Here is a 16,091-nt window from a genome sequence, read left to right on the forward strand (position 1 = left end):
TAATTCTCTATAAAGTCTGCCATTAAAATTTTGTTCCAAAGCAAAGTAGTGGCATCGAAACTACATCAATGTTTTCTTCGTTCGTCGACCACGATCTACAATTGAAACTCTATCGTTTTTCATTCATCGACCCTGATAATCCACTAAACCACCCAACACACCTATCACACCCAAAATAATTTATAGTTACTGCATAATGCATCCTAACATACTTTATAAAAATGGATGAAGAGAGTATATCATATTCATTACTAGTTTATCACTCCACCAAATTGATGTTTATGAATGATTTTTGAACAAATTTTTTTACCAAGAGAAGTTTGATTTGGGGAAATGGAGAAATTGCAGTGAACAAACAAGACAAGAGGAAGGGGAATTAGATTTCCCACCCCATCATTTAGAATTGTCACCCCAACCTTTTTAAAAAAATGTCTGGACTACCCTCCGGGACTTAAACCTCTACACCAGTACAATTGTTGATGTTTTGGACCCCGTCGAGAGTTATACGTTCGGATGCTTTACTTACAGTTAAAATAACATGACTTTAGTCCAATTGCAGCAAAAATAACATGACTTTAAAATTGAAAAGTTACATAATCCAATGTAAATAAAATTACAATGCATAATCAAAGTTAAGCATTTGAAAAGTGAAGCAAAATAACAATACATAATCTAAGTTAAGTATTTCAAAAGTTACACAAATAGTCCTTAATATACAATTAGTAAATAACTAATATTAATCTTTTGTTATGTTTGTGAAGCTTTCAGGTGGAGGTGTCATGTCCTTTGGAAATACCTGTATATTAACATAAATGAATAATTGATATTGATAACACATGTGTGAAAAGATTCAAATGCTTTATTGTAGATGTGGAAAGATCCAGGACTATAACGTTCGGATCTCTCCAGGACTATAAGGTTCGGACTGGTTGATAATTAAATTTGTCGCCCCCCTTTTTAAGACGTCCAAGAGTTGTTGAACTTGATTAATATGAAATTTCAAGATTCGGACCTCTCAAACCAGATACTGTCACAAAGACAGAAACACGAAAATGCAGAGACAAAATATATGGGACAAACAGACATGGTTACAATACTGGAGCATTGTTTTAATACATGTAGGAAAATATTCAAATGTCAAATCTAATACAACATTACAAACATGAATCATATTATCAATCTTTTGTTATGTCTATGTAATCATTCTTGCTAGGAACATGAGGACCAATCCAAACAGTGTGTTCAGCCATAAATCTTTCCAAACGCTCTTCATACGGTCTACACCATTCGGACTCGGGTTCTACAACGTTGTATTCCCATTGGAGAGCAATTGGTGGCATAGGATGTCCAGACACCAACTTTTGGTCGCGATTTATTGTGGCTTTTGGCATTTGTCGCTTCTGGGTCGCACGTCTTGAGAGCTCCGTGTGTTGATATTTTGTTCTGTTCCAAAAGTGAATCTGAATTGATTGTTCTGTTCTAATATTAACAGAGTTCGAACGCTGAACATTCGGATGAGTCCGAATGTTCAACCTCTAGAGTAAAACACGGAGAGCCAATTTTGGTTTTTCCCCACATTTAAATGGGGTGGCAATTCTAAATGAAAATGAGGGGTGGGAAATCTAATTGCTAGAGGAAGAGGCATCCAAAATCACCTGTGTTCAGATTCAAGCAATGGAAAAACCATCACAGTCACCACAGGACTCATCTCAAGATCACCAGAACTGGATAACGTTACGTGTATCAAAAATCTAAATTCCCACAATTCCAAGTTTTGATTCTTACAATCATTAACCAGTCTTCATCCCTTTTCAGAGCGCAAGATACTCTAAGGGAAAAGCTGATAACAGAGGATAGTTTCCCGTGGAAAGCACCCAGCACAGGATTGAGATACGTTGGTGGTGTTGATATAAGCTTCTCAAAGGATGATCCATCAAGAGCGTGTGGCACCCTTGTGGTGTTGGACTTTCACACCCTGCAAGTTGTTTATGAGGACTTCTCCTTGGTCACTCTTGAGGTCCCTTATGTGCCTGGTTTCCTTGCATTTAGAGAGGTTTTTTCCCTCTCTCTCTCTTTCTTATTCAGCCCTCCATTTAGGGTGTGTTTGTGTAAGAAGTTTAATTAAGGGTGCATTTGAGAAAACAACTTAATTAAGCGTTTATGGGGTGCTTATTGCCTAAGCACGTATTCATAAGCTAATTTGAGAAATTTATTGGAATAAGTTGAAAATAGGTTATAAATAAGTGTAAGCTCTTATTCGTAAGCTATTCTGAACAACTTATAAAAATAAGCACAAAACAGCTGATAAGTAGGCTATAAGCTATTTACATAAGCTCTCCCAAACACTTGCATAAGCGTTTATGCAATAAGATAAGCTCAAGTAAAATCTTCCAAACGGGCCAAAGTGTTTATGGTAATAGATGCTTATTCTTGTGTTAATTTGAGAAGTTTACTGAGATAAGTTTAAAATATGTTATAGGTAGGTGTATATAGTAAGTATAAGCGCTTATTCATAAACTAATCCGATAAGTTAAAGAAAATAAGCTCAAAATCAGTTATGGATAGGTCATAAGCTATTTACATAAGATCTCCAAAAGACTTGCGTAAGCACTCTAGTTATGTTATATGATAAGTTCAAATAAGGTCTCCCAAGCACGACCTTATTGTATAGAGAAGGTATTGCTTATATTAGTCCTGAAAAATAATTGAAACTGTCATCTGGTTGGTGAGTGTATTTTGTCAATCAAACTAGTCTTGGATCCTGCTAACTCAAGTAGTATAATTAACAATGTATGTTTTGAATATTGATATCCTAAATCTTATGTATTAATTACTAGTACGAGTCTACGACCAACATTATATATTTCAGCTATTAATTTATTTATTTTTTCTTTCTGTAAGTGTCTGGAATAGTTTTTGAGCATATTGATTGTTCCTATAATTTTAGGCCCCAGTTCTTCTAGATATCCTGGAGAAAATGAAAAGGAGTGATAATCCTTTCTACCCTCAGGTAATTGATGCATGTCATATAAACATATTGATTTGAAGGCATTTGATGCCTTTGGAACTTGCTCGTCCTTTCATTATTCAGTATTTTACTTTGCTGGACTGCCTATTTTGTTAGCTGCTCTGAAAACTCAAATGTGTAGAATTCTAACGGATTATTAACTACTTTGGATTTTCTTGCGATATATGATGTTTTTGTACCTAATGTTTTCATCATCTGAATGGAAGGTTATTTTGATATTTGTTAACAGTTGATAATGGTCGATGGGAACGGAATACTTCATCCCAGAGGCAAGTGCTCATGCAATTACATGTTGCATAAAGACTTATGTGCTATATTTTTTTAATAATTGATGAAGTTTTTCTTCTTAAAAGAATCATATGCTTGAACTTAGCTTAGTTTTATGAAAAATGTTACTTACAAAGATACTCTTATTATTATTCAAATGTTATTGGTTAGAAAGTTCCGTAACTAACTGTTTGTGTAACTGTAACTAACTCTGACAGCTGTAACAGTTAGTGACTAACTGATTGTGGTTAGTTAGTGAGGTTAGTACTGAGGCTTAGGAAATAAATAGCCAAATGTAGAGTAGAAGTACAGAATTGGGAAACAAGGGTTTATCAATAAAATTCTTTCTTGCTGTTTTCTGATACTGGTTAGGAGGGTTTATGTGAGGAAAATGAATTAAGGAGCAAGGAACAAAGCCCCTGAATTGTGTAACTGTTTTATTAGACTAAGGGGTATTGAGTTGCATAATTGTCTGTGTGACTAACTCTGATGGCTCTAACAGTTAGCAACTAACTAGTGATCTCGGTGCAGAGAATTAGGAAATAAATACCTGAATGTAGAGGTGAAGGATATCTCCTTTGTGAATCTGAGTGGTGGGATGGGAGAGGTCCTGGAACTCTTCTCCATGGGGTTTCATTGTATATTTCCGTTCTTTCCTTCACCTGGACCTGCTTCAACAACAGAGTTGGAAAATTAGAATTTCATCAATAAAATTCATTCTTCTTGCTTTCTACTTCCAGTTTTATCAACTGGTATTAGAGCTCGTATCTGGAGCTGTGGGAGGTGTGGAACAATCGAAAGGGAGTGTAAATACAGTTCTCGCACAGGACAGATGTCGAACGCGATGCTGGGACAACCGGTTCGACAACTGACTAACAGTAACAAAACCAGAAAAATAATAAAGTAGAACACAGAAGATTGGTAACCCAGTTCGGTGAAACTTCACCTACGTCTGGAGGGTTTGCACCCAAAGAAAGGAAATCCACTATCTCAAGATTCAGAAATTACAGACACTCATGAACACCACAGTTCATAGTTCACTTCCTAATCTACCCAAGTGTATTTCTACTTAGTATATCTCAACCTAAGTATGAGAGTCCCTCTCCCTTTCTCTCAATCACTGCCACAGTGATTGGTAACAAACAATCAACAATCAGAGTTTGAAGAATTAAAGAACACAGAACACAACTTTGCTTTATAGAATCATGGAGCAAAGTTTGTTCACAAGAAACAAGGATAAAGAACAATGAACAACCCTAAAACACTTGATCTCTCTCTATTAGCTTCAGTGGTCTTCAAGCTTTAGGTCTTCATCCTTTTTATAGACTTCAGCAGCAGGTAGGCACTAGGGTTTGCTTGGGCTGAAGTAACAGATTGCAACAATAATCAAATCAAAACAGAATCTCCAAAGATCTTGTTGCGTTTTTCCCAAGTAAAGATAGAAACAAATCTTTTATCAAAGATTGTTTCAACAAATAACAACCCAACAATTAAAACCCTTCTGAAATAGCTACTTGCTCCTCAAGTAACTCAAAAACATATCTTCAGCAAATCTTCAGAGGGCCCACAAAATTAAACTTCAGCAAAGGACTGATGTCCTAGCTTCACGAAATCAGATGCCACGGCATCTGCTTCGACAATCAGTTGTTTTTGACAAAATGCATGACAAAATGTTCCAACAGGGAGACTGCTTTAGATGTGATGAGAAGTTTTGGGCCAGGTCATGGCTGTACTGTGAGAAGTAAGAACAAGCAATTTCAAGTTATGATTTTGAAAGAAGCTGAAGAAGAATGAGGAGGAAGAGGCAAAAGGAAGTGAGTAGTTGGAAGAAGAGACAGATACTTTTCAGCTATCTTTGTACATAGTTATATGGTTCATATTAGAAGATCACTCGAGGTATGGGGTAGTATAGATGGGAGAAAAGTGGTAGTTCTAGTTCATTGTGGGGAGACACGCAACTTTATATAAACAAATCTAGTTGAGGAATTGGATCTTCCCAAAACACAAACTCTTTCCTATTTTGTTGAGGGTATAACATAAAATAAGGTGCAAAGGGGTCTCCTATGGGGCAACTTTTGAATTGAAGGAACTAGAAATTCAGCAAGTTTTCTTCCTTTTTGGCTTTGGAGGGGCAGATGTTGTGTTGGGTTGGATTGACTGGCAGGATTGGAAGAGATAAGGCCTATTTTGAGGAATGAACTATGAAGATTAAAGTTGGAGGTGGAAAATGTTGCTTAAGAGAGAACCTGAACTGATCAGCTGTGCAATTTCTTCGAAATTCATGTTGCTGGCTGACTGGCTCTACATGACTAGCACATAATAAGAGAGACAAAACATGGGTCGTGTTAGGTTGAAATGTACTTCAATAGATCAGTGCCATTTTCAGGCAATACTTTATGGTTGTTACATCTGAACCAAGTAGTTTTATCACTCATTTTCCATTGTTAAAATAATTGTTTTATTTTCCTTATCTAGGATAACTATCCTGAGAAAGTTGAAATCATTTTAGATTCTTCTGAGTTATATGGACATTCCATAGTTAATTTAACAAAAAAAATTAGCTTGCTACCTTTAACTTTTTCAGGGTTTGGCCTAGCCTGTCATATTGGAGTTATGGCCAACCTACCAACAATTGGCATTGGAAAGAATGTTAGTATTTATATTATCACTAATTGGTTCTTTTTATGATTAATTCGTATTGATTATCTTCATCTAAATCATGTGTCACAATATGCTGATGTCCCTTTTGCAGATTTTCTCTTTCTTTTCTGTCATTTCACTGTTTCGATCCTACCTTGATACTTTTTCGGGTTAAGAACTAGGAAGTACTGAGTAGATACCTGACTTCCTTAGCTTTATATGTTCCAGTTGCATCATGTGGATGGTCTTGATCAATCTACAGTGAGAAAGCTTCTTGGAGCCAAAGAAAATTCATCTAAAGATTTTATTACTTTGGTGGGTTGTTCCGGGCATATATGGGGAGCGGTAAGAATTTGAATTACTTGCACTCATCCTTATTTTCATGATAATGGTGTGCTGGGGAGCACTGTTATCAAATAGCGGATATTGCGGCGCCATAGCGTAGCGCCCTGAGGGCTCACCGCTATCCACTATTTTCCGCTCTGAGGGCTTGACTTAGCCGGTTTTTGGCTTTCTGCTATTTTCCGCTATCCACGATTAACAACACCGCTGGTGAGAATCTGCTGTTTACAAAAGGCTGTGCATGTGTGCCATAATCATGAAAAGCAAGTTGTGAAGCTTAAACTTACATAAGCTGCTAAAATCCAACTCCATGTGTTTGTGCACTTCTTATTGATATATTGACAACGTTTTTTTTTCCTTCCTTTCTTGCCATACCTATTCCAGGCCATGAGAGCTACACAGGGATCCATAAAGCCAATATTTATATCAATCGGTCACAGGATATCACTTCAAACTGCCATTACGATTGTTCAGATGACTTGCAAGTATCGTGTGCCTGAGCTGATTCGGCAGGTAAAACTATTTTGCATTTGGAAGAATATGATATCTACCTTATACATACGCTTACTATCACCACTTGCCAATTGAAGTTAAAGAAAAAAAACACATGAACCATAAGAATATATTGAACATTTTTATGCCTTGTATATTTTTTTTACTTTATCTCTTATTAAGCTAGTAATATTAACTCTTCTCTTGTGCAGAAGTTACCAGTTTATTGTATTAGGCCACTTTTGTATTTTAGGAATCACTAGAAAATTTCCATGCAGCCTGGTATGAAGATACAGTTATCTTCGGCTGTATTTGTTCTCCTTTACTTGGTAGTTGAACTCAATTTATCTTGCAAAGTATTGTGTTGATGATCCATTAAATGTAGCTGCACTTCATTTATTAATATCCATATTACAAGTGTTCAGTGTAGCAAGTATTGATAGCTAGATTGATTTACTGTTTTCCCCAAGTGCTGGATGCTGATTAATAAATATTTAGATTAGACTAGTTGTCTAGGTTTTCTGTCATATAACTTCTCCTAGAAACAATTTTTTTCTTCAAAAAAAAAAAACTATGAATAACTGTCTCTATTCCAATTCTTGTTTACTTATGCAAAATCAAAGTATCCAGTCCTTACTTACACCTCTATTGGAACTGCAGGCTGATATAAGATCTAGAGATTACATTCGGAAGTTTGAAATGAATGCGAAAGTGAAGTAATTTAACTGATATGGTACATTACTATCGACTTTTAACTTTAATTTTCTCATTGGCTCTCGTACACATTGTTTATGTCTGCACTTGCTAGATACTCCCATGAATTATATGCTTGTATGGCGTTTAAGTTGTCACAACAACTTAAATTTTCATATCCAGAGATGTTGGTGAATAAACTTATTGGAATTTGGATTAGGCTTAACTCTACCTTGAAAGCTATTTAAGGGTGATGATTGCTCTACCCTTAATAAGGACTATTTTGGCATATCTCTAGTCAATGTGAGATCTTAACACCTCCTCTCGCTCAGTGCTGAACATTTGAAGCATGAAGTTTGCATGACTGGACATCTGTAGACCGCAGGTGGGCCCAATAAACGGGTCTATAGCTTTTGGGGCAGAGTTAGGCCTAATCCAAATTCTAAGAAAACTCATGGTTATGAATATACTTTTATATCATATATTAGGTAGTGACTAAATGTATATCTTCTGATACAATCTTAAGCTCTAAGATTGATTGATGCAAGCCTTTTTTCTGATACCTCTCCCTCTCATAATTCTCAGTATGAATTTTTCCTTCTTGATGTACTTTAGTACTTCTAACCCTAATCCTGTTGTAGAATTTATATACATTATTTTCTCTAAATTAACGAGATCTCTTTCAAGCTTAAGATTTTGGCAAGTTAAATAAACATAGAACTAACTATGAGAAATGAAGGTAATCAGTGGGCCTTATTGGCCTCAAGGGACATACATGAATGAACTTGATTGAACCATCACAATTTATCAGTTGGTCAGAAACAAGGAAGTGCAATTGGATTTTGCTTATAATGATCCGTTTTGCCACGCAGGGCTTCCATGGACTCAGAATCTCCCATCCCTTGTTGTAATTATATTTAAACTATTCATGTAAAAGAGTGATGACATTATATGCAACCAGGTAACAATCTGTGTAGTGTACTAGCAGAGTTGTCATGTAAAAGAGTGACATAAAGATATTTACTTGTATGCTCGAAGCGTAATTTATTTGGCATAAAGATATTTAATATTAATTTCAAATTTGTTAGTACTATCATCTATAGTTTTGTAATGTTAAGTAAACAATGGATTAAGCATGAAGTGTCAACCCTGAGGTTGGGGTTCAATTATTGCCCACAAAAATGAAACACATTTCGTGGTCAGGTCATGCGGCGAAAGGATTAGTGACGGTTGGATAACCTGGGCTCACAATAATACTAATTATAATATTGATTTATAAAATGTATCCTACATTTTATCTTCACCTCTCTTTTTTTTAAGCCTTACTCCACCAAATTTTGTCTCCTGATTCTTTACACCTTTTTTTTATAGATAGATTCGTCAATTGTTTATTTATTGTTAGATGCACATTTGGCTTGGAAGTGGATTTTTGGGAATTTGAATAGTACGATTCTAGAAAAGTCTACTATTATGTTCAAAAGCATTTAAAAGGGATGAAAAAAATGAACCTCTAAGCGTATGAAGAATTTACATTTACATTCCATGTTGAATAATTTATAGCATCTTTGGTTGTCCAAATCACTCAATCATTGTATGATACATGCACATAATAAATCAAGTTATAAATGAAAATATATGGTATATATCAACTAATAAATTTCAAAATAATCTTAGATGACAAAGTGCAAGTGTTCTTCCCCTGTGGGGAAGGGTAAGTGAGCTAAGGGAATGAAGGGATTTGCAGGGTGAAGGACCAGGGTTCGAATCCTGGCGAAGAAACTAATTTACTAACAATTAACAACTAACATTGGCCTATAAAAAAAAAGTGTTCTTCCCCTCTAAAAAACATCAATAACAAATGCAAATTACTTTTCCTCTTCCTATGCTTTCATCCTAGAAAGTAAGAGTGCGTGACAAAAGGGGGAGAAAAGAAGGCAAAGTGGGTGAGCAATGACCAACCTAAAAGTCAAGCAACTGATGACTCTTGGTTCTTGCTTGTTCTGTCACACTTCTTGCAGAGGTGAAACTTGAAGTTAACAGTGAAAAGTTGAATGTGAAAGTGAAGGGAAGAGGAGTGAAATGTGAAGGGACGTGGGTGAAAATTCTCGGTCTTTCTAAGGGCCGCTAGTCAACCCTCTCAACCCTAATTAATAAAGAAATGGAAAAAGTCCAAAACGGAAGAAAAACACAATTCGGTCACGCAAACCGACCCGTTTTTATATTGCAAATGAATCAACACAATACAATGCACAAAGCAATTCATATCGCCCATTCAGGAAAAGCGTATCAAATCGCAATTCATATCGCTGTATCGTACAATACTTACTACCCCTAACTCAATTCAAAAGCTAGCTCTAAGAGTTGGAGGTTTCATGACTGATAAAAATTAAATTTGTTTCCAAACCCACTTTTCCTACATAAATCACTTCACTTCAATTTAAATTTACAAAATCAGGTCCATCAAATACATAAATGTTCAGCCTAACACTCTCGAACCCAGATTCAAGGAAAAATTGCCAACAATTACTTGATGTTGTTTTCAAAGATATCTGGAATCTGGAACCCAGAATTTAAGGAAAAGTTGGCCAACTATTGAATACTGCAAAGAAGCTTCTTCTGTACTCAACAAGCTGTCTGAAAAATGAAATCCACAGTTTAATTTCTCCAAAAATAAATTAAAATCTAGAATCTCTAGACTAAAAATTACATAAGAACCAAAAACAAAAACACAGAAAGCACAATTCTAAGAGACCAAATTCTCCCATTCCCATATGTGACAGCAGAATCTGTCTGGATCATGATTTTGAACTTGCAATCTCCAATTGAAGGATCTCTGTCAGTGACAACAGAAAGGCCGCCAGGGAATTTGCAAGCACTATCAATCTGGTCATTTATCTGGAAGTAGCTATTAAATGCATATGAGATATTACCGTGAATATCCAAATTCCCACAAGAAGTTCCATACCCAAGACTCGTGCAATCAGCGTGTGAACAAGCATAAGACACACTTGGTGCCAGTTGATCATTATTGAGGTTTGCAGAGGGTTTCATAATACACCACTTCTTAGCAAGATATGCTACACCAGTAGCGCCTACTAAGGCATTGTTTCTTGATCCCATGCTAAGCTGGTATTTCGGTTGTCCATCAAAGTAAAACAAACCCCAATGTCTTTCGAAATTACCCGGCTGAATGCTCTTGTTATCTTCATCTAACAAGCTAAACAAGTATGCATCTAGAGGACCAGGCCTCATTGGAGTCCCCTTTCCAGCAACATAGCGCGACATGAAGCCTTGGTTGAAACGCTGCGCGTACTGAAGGTTCGCGTTTCGGTCTCCGTCTGTAGGCCACCCGATTTCTCCAACAATTATAGGCAAGTTTCCAAAGCCATTCTTCTGCAACGCCCATACTAGAGTGTCGTAGTTAGCATCAAGGACATTGTCGTAGATCTTTCCATTGTCGGTTATGGGAGACTGAAAGCCATTGAAAAACGCATAATCACCTGGAAAATTGGCATCTGAATAAAGGCTGATAAAAGGATAGATATTCACGGTGAATGGTGCGTTGTTCTGGCTCAAGAACTTGACAATCTGCAGCATGAGGTTTTGGATGTCTGGCCTGAAGTCCCCGTCAGAAGGTTTATCTGATGAGCTCAGATACACATCAGCATTTAGAGGGCATGTCACTTTAACCTGATTTCCCAAACCAGCTTTTACGAGAGCTGATTGGATATTTTGAAGAGCTGGAAGTGTTGTGGCTTCAAAGGTTCCATTGTAAGTTGCCAAGAAAGGTTCATTTCCCACTGCGACGTACCTTGAAAAATTCACAGAAGATAATGTGTAAGAATATTTTTTTGCAGCATGCACATACACATGAATAGTCATTGGTTAGACAGTTGGGGAATTGTGAAATGTAATGACAGAAAAAGAAAGGCAAGAACATCGCAATAACAGACAAAACATTATATATGAGTTAGATATTGTGGAAGGAAGATCAAAAACATTCCTAACATAGAAAACAAAGGTTTCCTTGATTCCTCTCCTTCAGAAAGCAAACATTTCAAACAAAGGTTTCCTCAATGAATAGTTTTTTTGGGTTTCTCAGAGTATCCTCCCATCCAGCAGCTGAGAAACTAATCTCACTGGGTACCGTTGGGCACCAAAGTGAAGACCCCTCCCAACCGTGTTTTTTTCATACACATGGATCTACGAATCAAACTGAGGACCACATGCTTAAGAGAGCTGAAAGGCTAGTTTAAAACCAAGAAAGCAGAGACATAAAGTAATCATGATGGAATAACTAAATTTACATTTTAAATTGCAATAAGTGAAAACAAGATTCAACGAAAGGAGGACTGACAGCAATATTCATTTTAGAAGAAAGACCCTCTGTGAACATAACATGCATCCCTCAATCATCTAGAACTGAAAAATTCAAACCAGGGATGCTGAAAGGCATTGGACTGACCATAAAATCCTGTTCACCAAGTGCAACTTTTTATCTGCATGCTCTCATGTTGGATGATAAGGACTAAAGAAGGATAACCACTCATTGCTTAACTTAAGAATAGTAAGCCCTTAGACGGAGAAGGATAGTCTAACTTTCCCAGTTGACAAAGGGACAAAAATGCATAGAATTAGACAATTCAGTACATTGACTCGCATGAAAGTTTACAACATAGATGAATCTTATTGCTATGAAGATCAGAAGTTACTGAAAGACTAGTTAAACACAGACTCTAAAGCTTTAAAGAGCACGATGCCACGATCTATTCACAAAACCAAGGGGCTTGCCTTATTTTTGCTTAGATTGACACCAGAGTGTCATTCATGAAACAGGCAAAAAGAAAACAAGCAGGATAAATCCTAAGTCATTAAAAATATTTTTTCCAATAATCAGTGTAAGTAGTAAACTTGTAAAAGAAAAATAACTATACATGTACTTTGGCATGGAATGGTGGAAATGAGAGAAAAGGACATTCAGCTGATAGGCAAAGGATCTCAATTGCCCCATTGACATTTGACAACCTTCATACATAAATCTAAACATGGCTTTACAGAGACTCGATGAAAGAAGAAATAAAAACATATTTTTTATCTTGTCCTTAGGGTGGTATCAACTGCACATTTTATTACTGAAAACGACAAGGATTGTATATTACTAACAGCCTGGCAGGGTAGAGCAATATTGGTTCATGGTTTTTAACAGGTCCTAGTCTGTACTAATTAGTAGGCTCAGAGCTTATGATTATGTAACATACATGAATGTGAAATTAAGGGAAAGGGAGCATATTTCAGTCCATCTAATAATCAATAAGTGTACCTTCCCCATATCAACCTACAGTGAAAACATGTAAGGAATAATTTAAGCAGTGAAATCCAGGAAATCTAACTATCAAATTTTCAAATTGGGCGAGTGGAAGGAAGGAAGATTCGTTGGATTGTCCAGCACATGTAGAATCACGGAAACTAACACTATGCTTGGAATCAAAGAACTAGGGAACTATTTCGATTAGTAAATGAAATCTTTTATGTGGAAAAATCTAAAATAGAAGTGGATTTAGTTTGAAATCTCTCTTACTTTAGTTATGAAAATAATGAAGTTCATACAAACATGGTTGGAATTAGAGCGGATTTAATTTTGAAATCAAATCAATCAGAATAAATTTCTAATTCAAGCCAAGCCAATTCTAGTCATATTATTCTCCTTTTTAATGATTCCAACCACATTCGCATTCCATTTGGTATTCCACAAAAATTACATCCACTAAAGGCAAGTAATTTCCATCCATTGGAAGTTCCTTCCTGTTTTAACCTTTTCTTCTAAAATTGTACAATTCCATCAGTCCTCAAATAGCACTGAATCAGATAACACAGTCCTTAGGGCAATAAACCTGCCAAACTCACAGCTTAACCAAGCGAAACAAGATAATGCTCAAGACCTCAAAAGCAGAAAAAAGACACTAATCACAAGCACAGTTGCAATCAAGACTCAAATAAACCCTTCCACAACATGAAAAGCAGAATCACATAGCTGAATCACTAAATAGATGCACTCAAAACCAAGGCTGTGAGCTGCACAAATCAGTGGTGGAACTCAGAGTCTGTTTGGCTTACCATGAAAGTATGAAAACCGAAAAATAACACAACCCGAGACATTTATTTTGTCAAAAAGAACACAGTCTGTTTGCTACTTCAACAAAAGTAGTCAAAAGTAGTGTTATTTTCTCGTTTTCATACTTTCTAACAGTAAGCCAAACAGTAATATAAATCACTCAACAGAGACAGCAAAAGGGTTTGTTTACCTGATGTCTACTCCTCCAGATGAGACATGAGCTGAAACATTCTTGGAAACCCATTTTTCAGCTGCTTGAAGACTATTAGCCATAGTGTAAAGCAAATCATTTGGTATACCCACCATCACCTGAATCCCAGACCTCTTCAAAGCATTCAAAATATCAGGATCAGCATCAAAAAGCTTCACTTTCTGAATACCATTGTCTCTCAGCATTTTCACCACTGTGGAAGCTGGCAAAGGGTGTGTTGATTGTGTACCCCAATTCACACCAATTCCACCCACCATACCCACCAACAGTGAAGCAGCAAAAAACACAAGAACAAAACACCCCTTGAGTTTCCCAACACCCATTAGCTCCATAATCACTAAACCAGCAGAAAAATCAAATCTTTATAACAGAATATTAAATTTGAAGCTCAAAGATGCTTTTTCTATTCTTGGGTTTTGTCAAGTTTGTTGATTTATTCTGCAACCCACCAAGGAAAATCAAAGGCTAGCATGCTAAAAAAAAGCAGAGGTTGAAGAACAGACAGAACAGAATGGTTCAAAGTTTAGAAGATCATAGAGGGTGAATCACTAGTACAATAGTAAGAAGAACACTAGGATGGAAAGTGAAGGACCCAGATAGAAATTTTCAGAAAGCAACAAAGTTGAAGCAGAAAAGATAGAAACAGATCTCTTTGGATGGATTGGTGGAACTTTTTATGTGCTTTAACTGAGCTGCTTGCTGCTGCTTCAGCAGAATAGTACAGAGATAAAGACATGTAGAGGAGGGTGACTAGAGAGAGAAATGTGGAGAGAGAAAGGCATTATTGATTGAATGAATGAATTGTGACTTGTGAAAAGGAGTTATTAATTGTTATACAGTGGAGATTCTCTTTTTTTACTGGTTCCCAAAATATGTTATAGAAAGATTGTTGTTTTGATGACTCTTTTGATGAAAACTCTTATGAATTTTTTTGGGTTTTTAATTTTTTTTCACCCACAAATTGTTAGTTTCTCACGAAAGTGTAATGGAAAATCAATTTTGCAATCGGGTGTAAACTTTAGGGATGGTTTTTGCTAATTTTGAAGCTTAGGGACGATTTTACAGGAATGCCAAAGTTGGGGGACCAAAAGTGCAATTAAGCCTACTTTAAAATATTTGTTGTAATAGAAAATCAATGTATTTTTGCAAATTTTTCCACAAATACCCTCATTTAATAAGTTTTATCCCACTTGTCCTTGAATGATAACTCAAGTGGTAAAACATAGGGGACAGATGAGTTGGGTTGAGAGGTCTTGGATCAATTTATGGAGGGTGCAATTTATCTTTTTAATGTACCAAAAAAAATATTAACTAACCACAACACTTCTCCATCAACTACATTCTTCACTATCTAAGTAGAATTTAATAGTTGTATATGACAGTAATAAAATTAAATAAGAATACTTTAGTAACATTATATTATCAATAATTGATATCTTACTCTTTGTATCACAACCTTAAACAACAATCTATGTGAAATGGAGGCAGTACAAGCCAACAATCATGAGAATAATTTTTCGAACGGCAGAAATCACGTTAAGTGAGTATGTTTGTCATAAAAAATGTTTTTCATGCACATCATTCATTAACTCAATTATCTACCAATTTTACTATACTTTAGTTTTTTTAAACCTTAGGAGGAATCACGAAACATCTATTAACTTTTATCCTCTATTTTGCAAAACTCTCATGAATCACATATTATTTTCATCTATCACAATTCTCTCAATTATTTAACCAATAACTAGTATTACTTATTGTTAATACGACTCAACTTCAATAAGAGTATTTTAGTTAATTATATATTAGTTAATGAGATCTTAAACTTTTAGTATAACTTCAACAACAATAATCATTTTGTAATGGAGGAGTAATTTTGTATAAAAAATTAGGTGGTGCAGCTTGAATTACCACACATCACACATGAGTCATGCCTCCAAATATTGATAAAAGAATCCAATTACTTTATAAACTTTTTTATCTTATACTTTAGCATTTTGAGTACTTTGTAATAAATATTTTAGTATAACATTTAAGAATGGTCAAATGGACATGAGATGAGAATATAAATTCCGAAATATAAAAAAAAGAATATAACTAAATAATACGAATTAATATTATATAAATTATGATGCAAATAAATAATAGGAATAATTGAGGGTTTTTATTTTATGGGTGGAGTAAGCAGGCAAGCAAGCATGCCTTGCATTCAGCAAAGTGGTATCCCACTTTGTTCAAAGAAATTAGAAAATCCCACTTGGTTGCTCACTTAATATAAATATAAATGTTTATTATGAAAACAATGT

The 16,091-nt window shown here is 35.6% G+C and overlaps 2 protein-coding genes across 2 annotated transcripts; one reads left to right on the forward strand and one right to left on the reverse strand.

Moving 5' to 3' along the window:
- The first annotated feature begins 1,591 nt into the window (after positions 1 to 1,591).
- LOC130718439 (uncharacterized) lies at positions 1,592 to 8,558 on the forward strand. The gene is made up of 9 exons (XM_057569029.1): positions 1,592 to 1,733; positions 1,816 to 2,053; positions 2,948 to 3,010; positions 3,258 to 3,297; positions 5,880 to 5,944; positions 6,164 to 6,280; positions 6,662 to 6,790; positions 7,430 to 7,502; positions 8,335 to 8,558. Exons 1-8 carry the CDS (start codon positions 1,675 to 1,677, stop codon positions 7,487 to 7,489), a joined length of 771 nt encoding a protein of 256 aa, XP_057425012.1. The 5' UTR covers positions 1,592 to 1,674; the 3' UTR covers positions 7,490 to 7,502; positions 8,335 to 8,558.
- Positions 8,559 to 9,853: 1,295 nt separating this feature from the next.
- Positions 9,854 to 14,590, reverse strand: LOC130720393 (glucan endo-1,3-beta-glucosidase 5). Its single transcript, XM_057571029.1, has 2 exons — positions 13,765 to 14,590; positions 9,854 to 11,273 (listed from the first exon to the last, which is right to left on the reverse strand). Exons 1-2 carry the CDS (start codon positions 14,115 to 14,117, stop codon positions 10,166 to 10,168), a joined length of 1,461 nt encoding a protein of 486 aa, XP_057427012.1. The 5' UTR covers positions 14,118 to 14,590; the 3' UTR covers positions 9,854 to 10,165.
- Positions 14,591 to 16,091: the final 1,501 nt, after the last annotated feature.

This window comes from Lotus japonicus, chromosome 5, assembly GCF_012489685.1.
Source record: "Lotus japonicus ecotype B-129 chromosome 5, LjGifu_v1.2".
In the NCBI taxonomy this organism is placed as follows: domain Eukaryota; kingdom Viridiplantae; phylum Streptophyta; class Magnoliopsida; order Fabales; family Fabaceae; genus Lotus; species Lotus japonicus.

What these genes read in the sequence shown, in the direction of transcription:
- LOC130718439 (XM_057569029.1), top strand. Translation starts at nt 1,675, where the DNA reads ATGGAAAAACCATCACAGTCACCACAGGACTCATCTCAAGATCACCAG. An exon ending in GTTTCCTTGCATTTAGAGAG is followed by an intron (nt 2,054 to 2,947) that starts GTTTTTTCCCTC and finishes CTATAATTTTAG; the next exon opens with GCCCCAGTTCTTCTAGATAT. An exon ending in CGGAATACTTCATCCCAGAG is followed by an intron (nt 3,298 to 5,879) that starts GCAAGTGCTCAT and finishes TAACTTTTTCAG; the next exon opens with GGTTTGGCCTAGCCTGTCAT.
- LOC130720393 (XM_057571029.1), bottom strand. Translation starts at nt 14,117, where the DNA reads ATGGAGCTAATGGGTGTTGGGAAACTCAAGGGGTGTTTTGTTCTTGTG. An exon ending in TCTGGAGGAGTAGACATCAG is followed by an intron (nt 11,274 to 13,764) that starts GTAAACAAACCC and finishes GAATTTTTCAAG; the next exon opens with GTACGTCGCAGTGGGAAATG.